General features: G+C 59.6%; 9 protein-coding genes across 9 annotated transcripts; 4 read left to right on the forward strand and 5 right to left on the reverse strand.

Annotated features, from left to right (window-relative positions):
• Nucleotides 1–334: 334 nt before the first annotated feature.
• On the reverse strand, nt 335–2,098 carry A1Q1_01242 (uncharacterized protein; the record flags this gene model as incomplete). The annotated part of the gene is made up of 2 exons (XM_014324315.1): nt 335–1,741; nt 1,805–2,098. The coding sequence occupies 2 exons, from the start codon at nt 2,096–2,098 to the stop codon at nt 335–337; spliced, it is 1,701 nt and encodes a 566-aa protein (XP_014179790.1).
• Nucleotides 2,099–2,962: 864 nt separating this feature from the next.
• On the forward strand, nt 2,963–3,358 carry A1Q1_01243 (uncharacterized protein; the record flags this gene model as incomplete). The annotated part of the gene is made up of 2 exons (XM_014324316.1): nt 2,963–3,166; nt 3,215–3,358. The coding sequence occupies 2 exons, from the start codon at nt 2,963–2,965 to the stop codon at nt 3,356–3,358; spliced, it is 348 nt and encodes a 115-aa protein (XP_014179791.1).
• A 542-nt stretch (nt 3,359–3,900) lies between these two features.
• Nucleotides 3,901–5,107, reverse strand: A1Q1_01244 (uncharacterized protein; the record flags this gene model as incomplete). Its single annotated transcript, XM_014324317.1, has 3 exons — nt 3,901–4,620; nt 4,665–4,955; nt 5,012–5,107. The coding sequence occupies 3 exons, from the start codon at nt 5,105–5,107 to the stop codon at nt 3,901–3,903; spliced, it is 1,107 nt and encodes a 368-aa protein (XP_014179792.1).
• A 1,441-nt stretch (nt 5,108–6,548) lies between these two features.
• Nucleotides 6,549–8,475, forward strand: A1Q1_01245 (centromere/microtubule binding protein cbf5; the record flags this gene model as incomplete). The annotated part of the gene is made up of 5 exons (XM_014324318.1): nt 6,549–6,843; nt 6,894–6,977; nt 7,043–7,832; nt 7,903–8,196; nt 8,286–8,475. The coding sequence occupies 5 exons, from the start codon at nt 6,549–6,551 to the stop codon at nt 8,473–8,475; spliced, it is 1,653 nt and encodes a 550-aa protein (XP_014179793.1).
• Nucleotides 8,476–8,642: 167 nt separating this feature from the next.
• On the reverse strand, nt 8,643–9,629 carry A1Q1_01246 (uncharacterized protein; the record flags this gene model as incomplete). Its single annotated transcript, XM_014324319.1, has 1 exon — nt 8,643–9,629. The coding sequence occupies one exon, from the start codon at nt 9,627–9,629 to the stop codon at nt 8,643–8,645; it is 987 nt and encodes a 328-aa protein (XP_014179794.1).
• Nucleotides 9,630–10,362: 733 nt separating this feature from the next.
• A1Q1_01247 (uncharacterized protein) lies at nt 10,363–10,757 on the reverse strand (the record flags this gene model as incomplete). The annotated part of the gene is made up of 2 exons (XM_014324320.1): nt 10,363–10,630; nt 10,696–10,757. 2 exons carry the CDS (start codon nt 10,755–10,757, stop codon nt 10,363–10,365), a joined length of 330 nt encoding a protein of 109 aa, XP_014179795.1.
• A 115-nt stretch (nt 10,758–10,872) lies between these two features.
• A1Q1_01248 (uncharacterized protein) lies at nt 10,873–13,099 on the forward strand (the record flags this gene model as incomplete). Its single annotated transcript, XM_014324321.1, has 5 exons — nt 10,873–11,051; nt 11,468–11,493; nt 11,610–12,678; nt 12,828–12,889; nt 12,930–13,099. The coding sequence occupies 5 exons, from the start codon at nt 10,873–10,875 to the stop codon at nt 13,097–13,099; spliced, it is 1,506 nt and encodes a 501-aa protein (XP_014179796.1).
• A 1,353-nt stretch (nt 13,100–14,452) lies between these two features.
• On the forward strand, nt 14,453–16,083 carry A1Q1_01249 (uncharacterized protein; the record flags this gene model as incomplete). Its single annotated transcript, XM_014324322.1, has 4 exons — nt 14,453–14,491; nt 14,551–14,917; nt 14,964–15,710; nt 15,758–16,083. The coding sequence occupies 4 exons, from the start codon at nt 14,453–14,455 to the stop codon at nt 16,081–16,083; spliced, it is 1,479 nt and encodes a 492-aa protein (XP_014179797.1).
• A 1,372-nt stretch (nt 16,084–17,455) lies between these two features.
• Nucleotides 17,456–18,403, reverse strand: A1Q1_01250 (uncharacterized protein; the record flags this gene model as incomplete). The annotated part of the gene is made up of 1 exon (XM_014324323.1): nt 17,456–18,403. The coding sequence occupies one exon, from the start codon at nt 18,401–18,403 to the stop codon at nt 17,456–17,458; it is 948 nt and encodes a 315-aa protein (XP_014179798.1).
• Between the last annotated feature and the right edge of the window lie 1,350 nt (nt 18,404–19,753).

Here is a 19,753-nt window from a genome sequence, read left to right on the forward strand (position 1 = left end):
TGCGCAGACGCGCAGCAGACCGGCCCGCAGCTAGGGCCCGGTCGTGCCTGCAAGTGCCGATTGCACACCCACCCTGTATCACCGCACCGACACCGAGCTTCGCCCTTAGTCTCCACCACCGATCTAGGACGCTCCGTCTCTCTGTATACCACCAGTCTCTAGCTAAGCTAGCTAATTTCTACGGACACTCAACGTATCGTGTAACTACCATTCCATAGACATAGACCTGCCATGCCATATCTACAGCACATTCACGCAATTCGAGTGAGATTATCACATACAAGTACAAGTCTGCTCTACAGGTAGATATCTATCGAGTCGTGTCGTGGATCGCCTACTCCCCGTCAGCCTCCACCTCCTCGTCAACGGGCTCAGAGGCGTCAGAGGGGAAGTCGACGTCGTCCCCATCAACATCATCAACGTTCCACCGCCACGCCTGCTGCTCCTCGTCCCACCACCGATTCTCCTCACTCGGCGCGCGCCTCCCAATGCCAACCCCGGGGATGCCGGCGTGCCAAGCGCCGCTCCAAAAGTTGAAGTTGTACCTGGACACGTCCTTGTCCTCTAGGATCCTCTTCCCCTTGGCGCGAATGTGCAATCCAAGCTTGGAGTGGAGGTACATGTCAACGCGGCCGGGGCGGAATCCCATGGTGAGCATGTTCATGCCCTTTTTCAGCTTGAACGAGTGCGTGCTCCCGCGTCCGCGGCCATTGACGACTTCGAAGAGCACATCCTCCAGCGCCTCGGGCACGAGCACGACGGCGTTGATCAGGTCCTGGGCCCAGTCTGCGTTTTCGGGCCGAGGGACTGGGTCCGACTTCGCCGTCGCGCCCTTGCCGTGGATCCGGTACCATGCCCAAATCACGATTTCGTCAGACACCTCGGGCGCGCCGTCCCGCCACCGCGCACCAAAGTAGGACGTCATCTCCCGGAACGCGACGTGGTTCATGTATCGCGTCCAACCCCGCGAGCCGGGCTCGGCGCCCATCGAGGGCGAAATGGCATGCGACTCGCCATAGTCGTTCCACGAGATGACCTGGACCATTTCGGGCGAGTGGTCGGGCGTGAGCTCGAGGATCTCCCGCCACCGAGAAGGGTACAGCAGGTCGTCGGAGCGGTAGATGAAGTTCTTGTCGAACGCGTACCGCCCCGTCTTGCCGTAGTGCGTGAAGAAGACGGGCGACACGCCCATCATGTGCGGCTTCTTGGCGACGAGGAAGGGCAGGTCCTGCGTCAGCGTGAGGCGGTGGTTGTTCTGCGGCCACGCGTTGCTCCACGCAAACGTCCCGTCCACGTCCTTGTTGTCAATGATAGCTTTGCTGTCGGCATGGAAGCCGGGCCAGAAGAAGGGGCGCTTGCCGTTGTGCGACTTCTCGGCGAAACGCGCCAGCACGCCGTGCCACCCCCGTCCCCCGAAGGAGGCGCCCTCCCCGCCAAACGTCGTCAGGAGCGGGCGCTCGTCCTCCCCGTGCCGCATCTGTGCGGGCGACTGGATGTGCTGCACCAAAGTGTCGACGAGGATCTTGCCGTGCTGCCAGCTGCTGGAGGGGATGTCCGTCATGTCGAGCGACATCATAAGCTGGATCGGCTTAGCGTTGAGCACCGGCCGCCGCAGCCGGCGAGAGGCCATGTTGTACGCCGTCGCGAGCCGCTCCAGCTGCCACCGCTCCTTGCCCAGGTTGAGCACGAGGCCGTCCAGCCCCGCCTCCTCCGCCAGGTCGAACGTCCGCGCCCAGTCCGCCTCCGTGAACGGGTGTGTGTTCCCGAGCTGATGTCAGCTAGACCTCCAGCATTTCTAACTTACCAAGAAGTGCGCGACGATCTTGCGGTCACGCTTCTTCAGCTCGCCCTCCTCGCCGGCCGTGGCTCCGCCCGTCGGCTTCGGGTCCGCAGCCAGCGTCGTCTTGCCCTGCGCCGCCGCCTCGGCCGCCATCACGTCAATGTCAAAGTGCGTTTGCGAGCGCGTAGACGCATCAAAGTGTGGGCTGTTCCCCCGCTGCTCCCAGTGCGCGAGCAGCGAGTACGTCATGAAGAACAGCAGCGCCGCGCCCACGAAGGGCTTCACTAACGGGTGGTTCAGTCGGATGGGGATCTTCATCGTGCCGAGCTAGTAGGCGCAGCGGGTTAGCACGACGTCAGCCGTAGGCGGAGGATGCGCTTTGGCCGTAGAAGGAGTCCTGCACGCAAATGATCCGTTGAGAGTTCCCGAGGTCGAGGGGATTAGACAACCCGGAGGGTGTTGCCGTGCTGGCGGACTGCCGTCTAGATGTTGTTCCGGGATAATGGGTCGCAAGTCGCAAGAAAAGAGTGAAGGATCCCAATCCGAACCCAAGGCGGAAGAAGAAATCCGAAAGAGTCGAGTAAGGAGTGTGTTATGGCTTAACGAGCGTCGAAGAGTAGTGAGTGAGTAGAGACAGTGAAATGTTGAGAGAGCAGATGAAACGCTGTACGCTGTACGCGTGGCCCGGATGCTCGGGACGGTGTCTGGCAGTGCAGCGCGCAGCCTGCAACTCTGGGCCAGTCTCAAAGCGACGACTAGCCCGTCCAGGAAGAGAGCCGCAAGGCGCAAGGAAGGGCAGCGGGGATCCCGCGTGGCGTTTCATCGCGGCAACCGCGGGAGTGCGCACGGAGCACTTTCAGGATGTCTTTTGGACTTTTTGGGTGCAAAGTGACGGCCGTGACGGCGCGACGTCGTGAAAGTGTGCCGTTCGTGAGCCGTGAGCCGTGTGCCGCGCGGCGGTGGAGGGACGATCAGGCCCGTAAGCCCAGGAGCCCTGGCGCCGACGCGTGGCGCGCCCTGACGCGCCTGCCGTGCAAATGAAACTCTCGACATCGTTCTCGTCATGCGTTGCCCTGGTCCCCTTTCGTACACCCCTCTCTTCGCCCGATGGGCACAATGGAATGGGTGCAAGTGAGGCGTTTGAGAGTTTGACCCGAGTTTGACCCAGAGACGATATGATGCATGCGACGATCTGTCTCCAGGCGTTTTGAAGGTGTCACCCAGCAACCTCTTTGGGCGCACGAGTGGTCCACTGGACTGGACGGACTCGGCGAGGTCGGAGTAACCTCAAACTTGACACGTGAAGGCACGTCCGGTCGAGTCACATCGCAGCACGGTCTGCACGGCGCACGTACTCCCAGGAGTCGACTCTCCACCGTGCACGCCGTACGTGCGCCCTTGTGCCCTCGTTATGCTTGATGCTATGGCGGTCAGTGCTTCGAGTGCTTCGGTGGTGTGACCGGACCTCCCATTGCCGGTCAAAGTGCCGAGCTGCCGATGATGCTTCTCGAGAGCTCTTTGTTGAGACGCAGCAAGAAGGACGATAGAGCCTTCCCTGTTGATCACCAATGCTCTTAGTGCGAACACGATTGCTGGAACTGCACATCCTTGCTCGTCTCGCTCCCCTTCGCACTCACGTAGATGTTGATTTGCACTGTAGAACATTCTTTCATGATCACATGAAGAGGGTGCAAAGCTTTCGATATCTTCGTGTATCCTGCCCCAGTGGGTGGGGGCGTTTTATGCTTCGCCCCTTCTCCTCTTCGTTTTTGCAGCTACATTAGCAATATGCAGAGGAGAGATTGTCCTGCTCCCGTGTTGTTGAGCGCCGGCTGTCACTGCTCTTCCATTCCAGAATATGAGCCGAGATGAGCTGCGTGGCCTCTGGCGCGCACACTGCCATGTCTACCTCGCACGAGGGAAGAGTGGTCGTGTTCTTGAAGACTTGCCCCGCAGCGGTCCCAATCAATCCCTCACTGCATCAGTCAAGCGCTTCCATTTGTCAGTGCCGTCAGTTGCCTTAGTTGCCAGGAGTGTGCCGGTCGCGGTTTGTAACTTCTTTTTTCATGCTGTATAACTACCGAATGATGAGAGACCTTCAGACGCCTGGGCAGACTCGCTTACTTGCTGTCCTTGCTGTCGCTGTCGTCCTCCTGGCCCATGGCCCATCCCTGCTGGGTCTTGAGGTTCTCCTTGGGGACACCAAGCTCAATGAGGGTCTTGAAGGCCTTGGCGAAGTCCTTGTTGAAGGCGTCCTCGTCGTTGGCGTACTTCTCAACCCAAGGGCGGAAGCCCTTGTCCGAGATGAGGACCATGTCGGTGGGAAGCATCATGAGCTGCTTGTCGTTGTTCTCGAACTGCTGGGGGCCCTTCCACTTCTTGAAGTGCCACTTCTGGCCCTTGTCGAGCATCAGGCGGTAGAGCTCGTTAGACCACGAGGTGGGGGAGTAGGTCCAGGGTCCGTCGTAGCCGGAGCGGTCGGTGTGGCAGCGGCCGAGAGCGTGGGCACCGATGAGGGCGACGGTCTCCTGGTCGTTGAAGCCCATGCGGCCGAAGATGTCACGGATGTGCTGGGCACCCTGCGAGGCGTCGGGGAGACGGCCATCGGGGGTCTGGTTGACCTCAAGACCGTCAACACGTCCAGGGGACCAGGGGATGACGGGGCCACCAGCCTCCTGGATGGCGGCAACACCGGCGAGGGTCCAGAGGTCACCGTACGAAATCCAGGGGTACTTCTGGTGGATCTTCTCGAGGTAGTCACGGGCGACACCCAGACCGGCGTTGGCACCGTGGCCAGACTCAGCGGGGAAACGCATGGTAGCGTAGTTCGAGCCACCGGTCTTGTCGTCCTTGTTGTAGGTGCCCGAAGCGTGCCAGGCAAGACGGAGGACAACGGGGGCAAGGGAGCCGTCTGTATGTTAGCGAGATTCCGTCGCCTGAGCTCACCATCGTAGCCCTCCTTCTCGAGGGAGTCGGCAATGTCCTTGTAGACCTTCTCGTAGTCGGCCTTGGTGTGCTCCTTAACAGCCTGAGCCTTCTCGGCAGGCTTCTTCTCAGCGAAGTAGTAGTAAGCACCACCACCGACAGCGAGAGCGGCGAGGATCAGAGGAAGCTTGGAGCCACCGCCCTGCTTGCCCTGGTTGTGCTGCTGCTGCTGGCCCTGGCCGCCGGCAGCCTGTGTCTACGTCAGCTAGAGTGCGGGGAATTTGTCCAATCCACAGCATCACTTACCGAGGCGTTGCCGCGACGGAGCATGGGGGCGGCGACGCGGGGGGCAGCGAGGCGGAGGGCCGCGGTGCGGAGAGTGGGAGCGATACGGAGAGACATGACTTGGATGGTTAGCGGAATGACGATCGCGGGCGGCGTGATAGGTGGGCAACGTGGGGAAGGGCGACGAGCGGAATGCGGGGTAGGGTGATCGGGGGCTCTTGCGGCAGTGACGACGCTGGCTACGAAGGGCTGCTACAAGCGATGGATGGGCCGACTTACCTGGAAGAGTGGTGAAACTGGCAGTCAAGGAAGATGGAGAAGAGGAGAGAAGTAGTCGCGGTGGGAAGGCGGGTCGTGACGTGCGTGTCGCGAGGACGGACGGTCAGGAGGTCGGCTCGGCCAGGCTGGGCTGTGGGCGGAAGAAGCGGGCTGGAGGATGTGCTTGGTGCTAATGAACGATCCGACGGGGGCAGCCAATCGAAACTCAGATAATACGCACTCTTCGGTTCTCTCAATTCCGGAAGTGACGCTTAAATCATTTACCCATGCATCACACACGTTCAGGCGTCTTATATACTCCTTCGTCTGCCTCCATCCAACGAACAAAAACATGCATGCATGCAACCGTACACAGCACACCCGTAGCCACTCAACGCCTTGTGTGTGCAGGTCATGGCGCTCGGCGCTCCGTGGTGACTCAGCAGCAGTCATGTGCGTGGCCAGCGCGGCGCGGTGACTTGGGCGTTGGCATGCGTTCATACGTGGGGAATGCCTGCCCACATGATCGACAGGCTTCAGGCTGGCCCAAGGCTGGCGCACAGGGTGGGAAGGGCCAATCATGGTTGTCCAAATCCTCAACACGACAGCAGACGTGATTACAAAGCATTACTAAGCAACTATCAGACCATTTCACTCATGCAAGTCGGCAAACTCTGTCCATGTCCTCTCCGACCGTTGTCGGAGCCTCCGAGCCGACCAGTCAAGCTCCGGGCACTTGACGCAGATCGTCTCCGATCTCCGCGCCGCTCATGTACAACTTCTTCTGCGAACCGATGAACTAACCTCGGCAGGGTATGGAGGAGCATACTTTATCTTATCGTAACGCTTGTGTGATGCTGACAGCTGACGGCGGAAGCGTCAACCGCGTTTCACACGGCTTGTACAAGCGCTCCACATTGGCCTATTTCCGGATTGCCTGTTCGTCTACCTCGCCCCGCTATCTGCGGAGGTCGGTGGTCCGCTGAGGGACTCGTTCTCCCTAAGGACTGTTGGCTCGCACTGGTCTCCGATCTCTGCGTCTCTGCTTTCTCTCGACCATCTTGTATTGGACACTGGGTCAGACAGTCCGAACGCCACTGACGCCGAAAGATCGAGGGGCACACTCACCGTGTGACAGTTGAATCGCGTGGCTTCAAGTCAATCACGTGAAACTCCTCCATGCTCAGCTCACGCGATCACATTATGCAGCCCCCTCACTTACACCCAAAGTTCTGCTCTTCAACTTTTGTTTCTGGGCGAAGAGAAACCCCTCCTCACCCCTCAAGCAACACTGATCAAGATGGCGTCCGTGAGCGACATCCAAAAGTCGGGCGACTTCGCCATCAAGTCTGAGGCTGTTACGCCCAAGCTCGACACCAGCGAGTGGCCCCTCCTCCTGAAGAACTACGACAAGCTCCTTGTTCGTTCCAGCCACTTCACCCCTATCCCCACCGGATGCTCGCCTCTCAAGCGTGACCTCAAGACCTACATCGAGTCCGGATGCATCAACCTCGACAAGCCCTCGAATCCCTCGTCGCACGAGGTTGTCGCCTGGATCAAGCGCATCCTCCGCGTCCAGAAGACCGGTCACTCTGGTGAGTTTAGACGGAGCGAACTGTGATGGCCTTCCTTTAGCTAACTTAAGGTACTCTTGACCCCCTTGTTACCGGATGTCTCATCGTCTGTATCGACCGTGCTACTCGTCTTGTCAAGTCTCAGCAGGGTGCTGGTGAGTAGCAGCGCAGATACTCCATCTGCAGCTTACAGCGCACTTGAGTCGTAGCTGACCCTCAGGTAAGAGCTACGTTGTCGTCGCTCGTCTCCACGGCAAGCCCGAGGGCGGCAAGCAGGCTGTTGAGCGCGCCATGGAGACCCTGACTGGTGCTCTCTTCCAGCGTCCCCCTCTCATCTCGGCCGTCAAGCGTCAGCTCCGTGTCCGTACGATTTACAACTCGAAGCTCATCGAGTACGACGAGGACCGCGGACTTGTCGTTGCCCAGCTTGACTGCGAGGCCGGTACCTACGTCCGTACCTGGTCGGTCCACCTTGGTCTTCTTCTCGGTGTCGGCGCCCACATGCAGGAGCTCCGCCGTGTCCGCTCCGGTATCACCGGCGAGGGTGACGACATTGTCACCATGCACGATGTCCTCGACGCCCAGTGGCTCTACGACAACACCCGCGACGAGTCGTACCTCCGCCGTGTCATCAAGCCCCTCGAGGCTCTCCTGACCAACTACAAGCGTATCGTTGTCAAGGACTCAGCCGTCAACGCCGTTTGCTACGGTGCCAAGCTCATGATCCCCGGTCTCCTCCGTTACGAGGCCGACATTGAGGTCGGCGAGGAGGTCGTTCTCATGACCACCAAGGGTGAGGCCATCGCCGTCGGTATCGCCCAGATGTCGACTGCCGACCTCGCCTCGTGCGACCACGGTGTCGTTGCCAAGGTCAAGCGCTGCATCATGAACCGCGACCTCTACCCCCGCCGCTGGGGTCTCGGCCCCAAGGCGCAGGAGAAGAAGAAGATGATCAAGGCCGGTGCCCTCGACAAGCACGGCAAGACCATCGACGGCGTCACCCCCGACTCGTGGAAGAAGAACTACGTCGACTACGGAGAGCAGGAGGCTGCTGCCAACGCGGCGCTGCTCCCCACGCAGCCCGAGGCCGACAAGGCCTGTCCAGAAGGCTATCGACGAGGCTTACGCTGCCGGCTACCTCGGCAAGGACGCCTGCGGCTCCGGCTACCCCTTCGACGTCTACGTCCACCGCGGTGCTGGTGCCTACATCTGTGGTGAGGAAACCGCTCTTATCGAGTCCCTCGAGGGCAAGCAGGGCAAGCCCCGTCTTAAGCCTCCTTTCCCCGCCGACGTCGGTGTCTTCGGCTGCCCGTCGACCGTCGCCAACGTCGAGACCGTCGCCGTCGCCCCCACCATCTGTCGCCGTGGTGGTTCGTGGTTCGCCTCGTTCGGCCGTGAGCGCAACTCTGGCACCAAGCTCTTCTGTGTTTCCGGCCACGTCAATAACCCTTGTGTCGTTGAAGAGGAGATGTCTATCCCCCTCAAAAGACCGAGAAGCGCAAGCGTGACGACGAGGCCGCCGCCACGCCTGCTTCTGAGAAGAAGAAGAAGAGCAAGAAGGTCAAGATGGAGGACGGAACGGAGCGCGACGAGACCCCGGAGGAGCGTGCGGCCCGAAAGGCCCGCAAGGCCGCCAAGAAGGAGAAGGCTTAGAGGGGGTTACCTAGATTTCATTAGCTAGGTTGTATTTGTATGCTACCACATATATCCGCGACGTCGTTGGCTTTGGCTGAGGTCAGACTGGGCGAAATTTGGACAGGCGAAATCAGGCACGTGGCGGGTGCGAACAAAGGTGGCATTTGGTCTATGAGTGGCATTGTCTAAGCGTAATAAAGGAGCTTTCGTTGCGCCAGGTCACCTTCAGTGTAGATTCTGTACGTTCCCTCGCCGACCTGGCGCTCGTACTCCTCGTGTGTGAGGCTAGTAATGTCTGCACAGTGGTCCAGTCGCCGCTCATCCGCGTCACGGAGCCGACACAGAGCTGGCCAGACCTGAGCCCACTGGAAGAGGTTGAAGGCCTCCTCGAGGCCGACAAAGACGACTGGATTCTTCCTCCAGCGGTACGAGATCCAGTCCGCAATCGCCTCGGCAATCTCCTCGCCCGTGGGGCTGATGAAGATCTCGCGTCCATCCTTTCCGCGCACAGCGCGGGGATACTCTTCCTTCAGCCTGACTGCGTCGTGGAAGATGAGCACGACGGCGTCATCTGACGCCGCAAACGTCGCACTCTGCGGCAGGATGCGGAACAGGTCCTGGTCTAACAGGGAGCGGTCGGGCGAGCACCGGATATTGATGATGCCAGAACGGAACTGGCCATTGTCGGCGACACGCTGCCCCAGGTCGGCGGTGTAGACGTGCACCCCGCCAAGCGTGAAGAGCGCGTTCGCGTCGCAGATTCCAAACCTGATACGCGTGATGGCGGGCCGGTGCTCAGTGCGGGTCTTGAGCCACGCCACGAGCCCGGCGTACGCCCACGCGCTCCAGTCGGTGGGAAAGTCGACGATGGACGTTTGGCTGAACACCTCGACGAGTCGCGCGGACAGGGCGTGATTCTCCCTCCCGATCCCGTAGGTAAGGTAGCGCTGCTCGTCCCAGGTTAGTTTGACGAGAGGGCGCCGCGAGCCGTTGCGTCGAGAAAAGACCGTCAGATCACCGTCCACCTCGAGGTGGTACAGCTCCTCCTTGTTCGCGCGGCGGCGCCACCCTCGGGACACGCGCTTTGCGATCTGCAGGCCGTCGTGGTCCAGATAGGCGAAGATCGCGTCGATTAGGTGTGGATAGTAGGCTTGGTCGAAGGCTGGCGCCATCTTGAGGTGGTTGGGGAGCGAAGGGTGGGGATGGAGCACAGCTGCTGTCGACGGCTATTATATTGCTCTCGCTAGCGAGAGATGGGATCGCTACCAGCGCATCTCGATGCATCACTGCTCATTACCGTTTGCTGCGAAATGCAGGTAGTCCGCTGCCTTCAGTGTGACTGGTCAGTGGCGGTGTCGCATCGCTTGGTCGCGTTGTTGTTCTGTGACAATGGAAGTGTCATGGTTGGGTTGTTCGGTGCAAAGAAATCCATTATGCTGGGGCCACTTGCCCGGAGTAGTTCCGCAGAGAGGCTTGTCGCAGCCTTGCCACACGCCAGACGGCGTCGCAAGACAGACATACTTCGTCATCCAGCCGTGTCGACGAGTCGCACGGGAGGGCCGCTGCTTCTTTCAGATACACGGTCTGTCGGGGGCCAGCGTGACCGCAATTAGCATCTCATGCGGAGAACGAAGCTCAACTACGACTTGAGTTCAACTGCGCTGGACATACGAGTGCGCAGGGATACACCCGTGCCCAGGATCAATTGACAGACGTGTGACCTTCTAAGTAGGCGAAAGCGCGAATGCAGAAGAAGGCCCTCGGCAGACTAGCTGAAAGAGCGAATCTGGCTGGCGCTCACAACATCAGCCAATCTCATTAGAGTAACGATGACCGCGAAAAGACTTCGCACTAGAATAGAGAAGGCAGCAGCGAGAACGTACCGCCGCAGATGCAAGGGGCTGCTCACGACGGAGTACCGATGAGCACTTGAGCAACTGGCACGAGCCGATGAGTTCTCAGCCAGTGTGGGGCCCCATTACTACCAGAGGGTTTGGCTTTCTCCGCGCCAGTCAATTCAGGCAGAACAGCACAGACAAGGCGTTCCGGTGCGGCTTGGGAGTGAACTGGGAGCTTCTGCATTGACTCAGCTGTTCGCGAGATGTTGTCGTCTGCTGGGGAGAGCTCGATGACAGATTGGGCGTTGTCAAAAGCCAGTGACGGCATTGGGTCGCTGTGACGGTGGTTGAGTCAACCAGGGGAGGTGTCAGCCAAACCACGTGGCTGGATGCCACGGACATAACGCCGATTTTCCGTCCACTGTGAGCGCCGAGGGGCCAATCCTGGGCGAGGCGTTGCATCTCCGGTAGGGGAGCGGTGGTGCAGGACGCAGGAGCCTGGCTGAACGTTGTCGTCCATACATCCTCTGCCATCTCGAACGGCTTACACACCGTCACACCACTCCGAACTAGCGCCATGCTCTCGTCGCGCCCCGTCTCGCGCTCCGTGCGCCTGGGCGCCTCCGCCGCGCGCATCGCCAAGCCCCTGACCTCGGCCCGTACCTTCGCTTCGTCTTCGGCTTGCAACCTCGCGACTCCTGCCGACTCGACTGCGACCCCTGTCCGTCACTACGGTGGGCTCAAGGACCAGGACCGGTGCGTACACACACGCTAGCGCAGGGCGGGTGGAACAGGCGATCTGGAGGGGCGCAAGGCCCGGACCGTGTGTGGCAGAAACCTCCACTCCGTCCATCTTTACGAGCCACCAACAGATGTTGTCGACCATCTCCCCCTCTTCTGCTCTCTCTTTTGACATCGCTGACAACTAAGCATCTTCACAAATTTGTATCTTCGCGTGCGTCATCTTTCAGTGCTTTCTGGGGGCCGATACGATCAGGAATGAGCTCGCTGCGATCAAAATCGGGCTCACCATCCTTTTCGAGCTCTTTCTTCATCTTCATTTATTAACAACAACAGCACGACCCCGGCATCAAGGGCGCAGAGAAGAGGGGCGACTGGTACCGCACGAAGTCCGTGTTTTAAGAGAAAAACGGCGATGCTAACGAGAACAGGGACATTCTTCTGAAGGGCGACACTTGTGAGTTGAGTGGAGAAGGTTTGACGATGGTTGTCGAGGTGGAGGATCGGTGGCGAGTGGCGGAGAAATTCCGTGGGGCGCAGAGGGATAGATTGGCGTGATTGGTGCCGGCGCAGGGCTACTGGGTACCGAGAGCAGCGCTGACTCTGCAGGGATCATCAACACCATCAAGGAGTCCGGCCTCCGTGGCCGCGGTGGCGCCGGTTTCCCTTCGGGTCTCAAGTGGAGCTTCATGAACAAGCCCGGATGGGAGAAGGACCCCCGCCCCCGTTACCTCGTCGTCAACGCTGACGAGGGTGAGCCCGGAACCTGCAAGGACCGTGAGATCATGCGTGGTGACCCCCACAAGCTCGTCGAGGGCTGTCTCGTCGCCGGCCGCGCCATGAACGCCAACGCCGCCTACATCTACATCCGTGGCGAGTTCATCGAGGAGGCCAACGCTGTCCAGAAGGCTATCGACGAGGCTTACGCTGCCGGCTACCTCGGCAAGGACGCCTGCGGCTCCGGCTACCCCTTCGACGTCTACGTCCACCGCGGTGCTGGTGCCTACATCTGTGGTGAGGAAACCGCTCTTATCGAGTCCCTCGAGGGCAAGCAGGGCAAGCCCCGTCTTAAGCCTCCTTTCCCCGCCGACGTCGGTGTCTTCGGCTGCCCGTCGACCGTCGCCAACGTCGAGACCGTCGCCGTCGCCCCCACCATCTGTCGCCGTGGTGGTTCGTGGTTCGCCTCGTTCGGCCGTGAGCGCAACTCTGGCACCAAGCTCTTCTGTGTTTCCGGCCACGTCAATAACCCTTGTGTCGTTGAAGAGGAGATGTCTATCCCCCTCAAGGAGCTCCTCGAGAAGCACTGTGGCGGTATCCGTGGCGGATGGGACAACCTTAAGGGTATCATCCCCGGTGGTTGCTCCGTCCCCGTCATCAAGCCCGACATCTGCTCGACCGTTCTCATGGACTACGACGACCTCAAGGACAACGGCACCTCGCTCGGAACCGGTGCCGTCATCGTCATGGACCAGTCGACCGACATGATCAACGCGATCGCCCGTTTCTCCAAGTTCTACAAGCACGAGTCCTGCGGCCAGTGCACCCCCTGTCGCGAGGGAACGACCTGGATGCTTAACATGATGGACCGTCTCGTGTCAGGGAGGGCCCAGAATCGAGAGATCGACCAGATTTACGAACTCACGTAAGTTGGAAACCTCAACATCGAGAGGATGTTGGTGTGAAGATGTTGCTGTGGTGTTTCGTGCCTTAACCTCCACCTCCACCTCCACCTCCACCTCCACCTCCACCTCCACCTTCACCGCCACCGCCACACCACCAGCTGACCACCAGAAAACAAGTTGAGGGCCACACTATCTGTGCTCTCGGTGATGCCGCCGCTTGGCCGATTCAAGGTGCGTTTTCCACGTCTTGCTGCTTCGCTGACCACGGTAGGCCTCCTCAAGAATTTTAGACCTGAGGTGGAGCAGCGCATCGCCGAGTACCACGCGAAGAACGGCGGCGTGTTCTTTGGCGGCGAGCTTGAGTCTCAGGGCGACTGGCAGCATGCCATTCCTGACTCTCGGGGCGGCTATGTGACTTCGCAGGCGGACCCTCTCAAGTAAGCGAACAAAAGGCACATGACTTCGCGGAGGATCTGTTGTTGCAGAGTGTACGAGCACGACCGAAATGGCCACAGGTAGTAGATAGAAGCCTTGGTCCCAGCTGAATGAATAGGATTGGATACCTGCTCCGCGCTGGGCCGTGAAGACCCCGGGAGGTGTCTGTGGGTGATCGGGATCAGCACGATTTGATCGGGGGTGCATGTGCACTATGCTCAATGATTCAGTGTCCCGTCTCCAAACTACGGATAAGAATGCACGTTGATTTGTGTTGAGCATTTCATCCAAACTCCCATTGCTTGCATTCTTCACCGTGTAGCGACCTGTGTCTGGAACGCCTGCGCCGTATGCGCGAAACGGTGAATGGCACATGCCCAGATAGAGTGAAAGCAAACTGACCGTCCCCTCGCCGAAACCTATATACCTGCCCTCAGCCCAATCAGCGCGCTATTCACCCAGAGCTACAGGCTCGCTGCCCTTGAGACTTCCTTCGACCTCATCACCAGTGCCGTTCAATCTGTCTGCACATCCGTCAACAGCCCCTTCAGCACCATCGACCCGGCAGACAGTGGCCGTTTCCGAATTTTGTGACAGTTTAGTGCTCTCGGGATCATCTGCTTATCTGCTTGAGGTCCGCGCCACCGAACGAGATAACTGCTTACGGCAGACAATCCGCACATTCGGACCGAAGACGATCCGCATTGTACGTTATGATGGGAACTCGTGGTTGCAGTCGGTGTTGTCTTGGAAGCCGGTTAAGCCAAAGTGGCTTCAACTATGTATGCCCATACACAGTACTGTGAGTTCTCCGCTCGGAGAAGACATCCCATGCATGCAAACACACGCTCGCATGCAACTAGGTTGCGAGACGCTTTGAGGACTGTACTGAGCTACAGTGAGATGCAAGGGCAGTGCTTGATGGAGGAAGATCATGATGCGCGTTGGAGAATCCGAAGTGGACTCACCCAGGACGCTGAAGATGTCGACTGCGACTGCGATCGGCGCATGCGGCAGACTATGGATGCATGAGTGCAGCGAAGCCAGCGTTGCAAGGGTCGCCATGTCGGCAGCGGCACGAGGCGATCGATCGGCGCGAGGCACACGAGGAGGCCAGGTTCATGGGCGGTCCCGGCCTCTCGTGGACCCATCTGGGCGCTGCTGAGGGTATTAGCGCAACACCAGCCGATGCCTTGGTGAGGGCCGTGAGGAAGGTGCTGCAATAGCTGGAGTCAGCCCAGTGTGAACGTCGAGCGGCCCTGGGAGCTTACCGGACCGTCGGACACCGGGACACTCCCTCCTTGTCTCCTTGTCACGTCTTCCTCACCTCTCTTCTTCCAACCGACATCACTTCACGACATGCCCAAGGACACTAAGCCCAAGGCTCACCCCGCGCGGGTTGGTCCTTCCTGGGCAGTCGCCGTACGTTCTGTAAACGCTCCGCGCCTCGCTGACAGCAGCCTCCCTCCTCTTCCTCGCGGCCCCCCGCCTCGCTCATCAACGCGGCCGGCTCCCCGCCTTCCCAGCCGTCCCCGGGTACGGCTCAGCTAGCCCCATCGCCTGCACTCCTCTTGCAACGACTCGCGAACGTTGACCAGACGGTGCTCGCCACTCTTGCGTCCCAGCTCGGCCCCGAATTCTCAGCGGACTCGCTCAAGTCTCTCGCCACCAGCTCCGAAACAAGCCTTCCCTCTCCTCCTCAATCCACCGCTGCAAGCCAGCACCTGCGGTACCCCGACGAGGCTCCCGACGCCCACGCCGACGCCGACCATTCCCATCCTCACTCGTTAGCGACGCAGCATCTCCAGGCGCAGGTCTCCAAGAGTATGCATGCAGGCAACAGGCCGTCATGACACAGCTGACGCCTTAGTTGCCGCCGCGCCAGGAGGTCCTCCAAGCGGGCCGCCGTACGGTATCAACAGATGGATCTCGACGCCGGAGCGCACTCCGCCCAGTATGGAGGACGAAATTGCCGAACTCGTCGTCGCGGACATGCTCCGTGAGCTGGATAACAAGGACCCAAGCACGTACGTTGTCACCGTCCGCTCTGGGAGCGCAGAAGAGGAATTCGCAAAGTGGAAACAACAACCCCGCGTTAGGAGGCGTCTACCGTCGGGCGCGACTTTCATTGACCCCCGATCATTCGTTCTGGACCTGGTTAGCGGGAAGACCGACCATCTAGTTCTCGACGAGGCCATTGCTCTGAGTGTGAACCCGAGCATTATGATGCCCATTGTCGCCAGCGTCGGTCGTCGACCGAACGGTACAGTTACGATCCTCAGGGAGGGCTGCTACCAAGCTGCTACATTGTCAATCATTCAGAACCACTTCCACCAGTGGGTGGTAGCGTCGCTCATGTGGTGTGGTCCGGGCGGACTTCAGCGCAGCGACAGCGACAGGCGCCGTCGCCAGGAGCTCGCCCTCGTCCACGCCCGGTACGATCTGTTGGAAATTGACTTCTCGAACTGCTCCTCGGAGGCACGTCTCGTTCAGCGGTGGCACGCTGCCCTGTTCTGGCGCCGCGCGAACTCCCAGGTGCGCCAGTATGCGCTTGCCCCCGGCCTGAGCGATGTAGGCTGCACCGACGGGTCACGGTGGCCAAAACCCCGGCCCACGCGTAAGTTTGGTCTGTCTATTAGCAGGGTTAATGCTCATCGTTGTCAGTCCGTGGCATGCGTGTCCGACACAACATCCCTGAGGGCGCCGCCGAGGCCACCGGCTCGGGTGACGAACTTCTGGACGACGCTCTCGGTGACGACGACGCTGGCGGCGACAACAACACTGGCGACAACGACGACACTGGCGGCGACGCGCGGCGTCTGCTTGTGCCAGTCGACTGGGTGTACATGCACTCAGTCGGCTGGTGCGAGTTTGACAACTGCCCCGCTACCGAGCCGCAGGAGTGTAAGGTGATGATGGTCAATGGCAAGATTGTCGAAGTGTGCCACCGCTGTGCCGACATAATTCGCAACCCAGAGCGCTACAAGTAAGCTGAAAACAATCATTCATACTTACACAGCATAGCCGCGGCGGCGCGAAAGCGACCGATCAGCCGAACAACTATACCAACTTCAGCGCCAAACTGCGTCCGACCGGACTTTGCGATAATCTCGCCTGCGCGGCCGTTGTTAGTACGATTCGTGAAGCCGTTATGCTGACATCAGAACACCAAGCCGACCGCACTGACGCTTGGTGAGGATGGAAAGAGCCGCTGTTACCAATGTGCCCCGATCTACGCCAAATTCAAGAAAGACCGCCCTCGCGTCGCAGCCCGTCCGTAGTTGTACTCATGTCCTCTCACCGTAGATCAGGATGGATGTTCATAACATTTTCAGGTCGCAGATGACTGTGTTCCGGCCTTGGTGAGGGGCGAACGTGGGGACCTGGAAGGGGACTGGTGCAGGTGGAAGAGCCTGGTCGACTGTTGGCGAGGGCGGAAGAGATGACAGATGGAGGGAGGCGGGATCGCATGAGGTATGGATCGGGAATGTAAGGCGATGAGTGAGAGTCATGCACTGCAAAGTGCCAGGACCACGCGTGCGCCGCATGCACGCGTTCTCCTGGTAAGAAATACCAGTTGCGACTTGCTGACCCAAATTGTGCGAAGTGCGGCCATGTCACAACTGGTGGGTGCTGCCCACCCACATGATCTGGAGTCGATCGATTGATTACGTAATTTTTCGGTATGGACCGATGGCTTCGCCTCTCCTTTTGTCCGAGAGAAATTGCGAGCACCAGGAGGTGGTATTAGTGCACCTATCTCGTCCTACCCAGTTCATTCTCGCTGAGGGGCATTGATGTACAGAAAATGGCTTCATCATCGTACTCACTCATGAGAGCGGGATACATGCAACGAAGAGATGAAGAGATCCCCGAGGCTTTCAGCGCGCGCGTTTCTTTCGTGCGGGCGCGCTGTGACCGTGCGTTCGCTCTGTAACAATCGCTGCCCGTCATGTCTCGCTGTATGTCGCTTTCTATAGCTTTTTAGGGCCTGGATGGCCCTCTGCGGGTGGTTGGCTCGCTCTGGGTCGAGCCGAGGAGTCGACAGGTCCAGGGATTAGTGAGTCGACGTTCCTATGGGCGGCGCCTCACATCGACCTACACTTGAAACCAGAGACATTATGTACAATCAATGCTACATGCGAATCTACCTAATTATGCTGGCGTGCTTACTTGCTATCTACATTGCTTGTTATCTACATTGCTTGCTATCTACATTGCTTGATATCAACTTTAACAGTGGCAGTGATCTCGAAGGGGCGTAGTGCCCTCGCCATGGCTACCGTTCCGGTTCGGCTGGCTGTGAAAGCGAGTCCAGTTACTCGAGCTATTGGTGAGCATTGACTCAAGGGGTCATCCCCATTAGCTAGACGTCGAGCTCATCGTCGAGCTCCACGTCGAGCTCATCGTCGAGCTCCACGTCGAGCTCATCGTCGAGCTCCTCCTCGACTCCTCCTCGAGCTCCTCCTCGGACTCCTCCTCGGACTCGTCCTGGACACAAGACTCCTCCTCAGTCTCGGAGCACTCCTCGAACTCCTTCTCGAGCTCATCCTCGTGCTCTTGCACATGCTCGTCGTCGGACTTGTAGTCGACATGCTCGTCGTAATTGCGGCGTCGAGAAACCACGCGCTTCTTCTTGGGGTGCTTCGTGGTGCTGGGTGTGTCGCCCTTGCGCTTGGCATTAAACTTAGCGCTGTACCCGCGCTGCTTGGCTTGACGTTCTTCGCGCTGGGCGGCCGTCTCAAGCTCGCGCTCCGTTTCTCGGCGCAAGCGGCGCACTGTCAGGTCTCTCGCCTTACCAGCCGCACCTCGATTGGCGGTGGTACGCTCATGGGACGCCCTGCGGCGCGCCTGGGCGTCCTCGAGGGCGACTGCTGCAGCCGAGCCCGTGACCAAGGGGACAAAAACGGGTCCATTGTAGCTCGCTGGCACGCCCTGGGCACGACGTGCTTGGGCGAACGTGACACCGTGATCAATCGCGTGGTGACTGTTGAGCTCGTGCTCCTTCTCGAACCAGAGGAAGTCCTTGTCGATGTTCTTCGGGAGCTGGCGAGCCTTGGGACGGCGGCCGGGTTGATCGGTCAGACGATCGCTCTCCTTGCAACCCAACCTGCATCTCCAAGCGTACCCGGTACGGTGTCCATGGATGTGGGAGTCGAGAAGCCACTGGTACTGAAAATGTGCCCCGCACTCGGGACACACGCCACAGCAACGCGCCTCGTGAGCATTGCGCTGGGTCCAGTTGTCGAAAATTCTGTTGCAGCCGTCGGTGCGACACTGAAACGGACCGAGAGAAGGATGATCGTCCATGATGAGGTTGTCCAAGCGGGCCAGGCGGGGCGGAGTGAGTGCCGATCTACGGGGAAGACGTCCGGCAGTGGCGGAGGCGAGGTGTAGACGGTGTTGAGCGAACGGAGTGAGTCACGGGCCACGGGGAAGAGGCCGTCCGGCAGTGGCGGAGGCGAGGTGTAGACGGTGTTGAGCGAACGGAGTGAGTCACGGGCCACGGGGAAGAGGCCGTCCGACAGTGGCGGGGGCGTGGTGTAGACGGTTGTCGAGCGAACGGAGTAACAGGCGGCTCTCGAGGAAGGCGAAGCTGATAGCAGCGGCGGCGGCGGCGGCGCAGACGCCGTTGAATGTAGAATCGCTGTACGACCGTTAGAATGCTATTCCTGTGCGAGGAAGACGGGAAGCAGGAGAAGAACTCGTTGGGAAAGAGGCGCGCGGGGAAGGGGATGTGGTTAGCCAAGAGGTACGCACTTTGGAAGGTGAAGACGGGGCTCGCCGAAGTCGAGTGACTTGGGCCGGTGGGCAGGGCTGGGAAAGAGTAGATGAGGATAGGTGAGAAGTGAGAGAAGAAGAGGTAGATAGATGGCAACGGGGCAACCTACCCCACCGTCGTCACACTCAAGCGTCCGTCAACATCTGATGCGACGGCCCACCAACGTACCAACGGGCCGCCGTCCAGGATCTTCGTTATCTGCTGTTCCGGCTAGCTCAGCCAGTCGAGGGTACCGAGTACCAGCGCGGACAGAGCCTGCGCCCCGAAGCCTTGCGTAAGTGCTCACGTGCGCGGCAAGTTTAGGATGAGGGGCACAGCGGCACAGGGCACTGAGGTCCTGGCCATTGTCGCTCACAGCGGACCTGGCTCAGACTGGCCGGGCCCAGATCTATGCCGCCCGGGCAGGTTGAAACGCGAGCCTGCGCGATATTCGGAGCTGGTGTTAGACACAATCGAAGCGTCCCAGCTCCTGACCTAACTTTGCATGCAGTGCATTGGATTGCGATCGATGCGTTTAGGCAATGATTGAGCTCGGACGTACCCAACATCAGTCACGGCCGCGCTTCACATACAGTGGGACCAAACCAGGTTGCAGCATCGTCAGGGGCGAGGCAAGACCCACCTCGACACCACTCATTGTGTCCCAGCCGTATAGCCTCCCCCCCTCCCGTGCATCAATGTCTCGGTAAACGCTGAGGATGTGAAGGTGTGCCACCGTAACAGAACATGTAGCAATGCGGCTTGCATGCCTCGCCACAGGCGAGAGCCTCCTGGTGGGGCCTCATATCGTCATCAACGTTTCAGGCACCCACATCTGCCGGCGGTAATGGCAGCATTCCCCACGGGGTCAGTGTCCTGTCGTGAAGCGGTCGGTATTG

This window comes from Trichosporon asahii (assembly GCF_000293215.1).
Source record: "Trichosporon asahii var. asahii CBS 2479 unplaced genomic scaffold scaffold00050, whole genome shotgun sequence".
Lineage (NCBI taxonomy): Eukaryota > Fungi > Basidiomycota > Tremellomycetes > Trichosporonales > Trichosporonaceae > Trichosporon > Trichosporon asahii.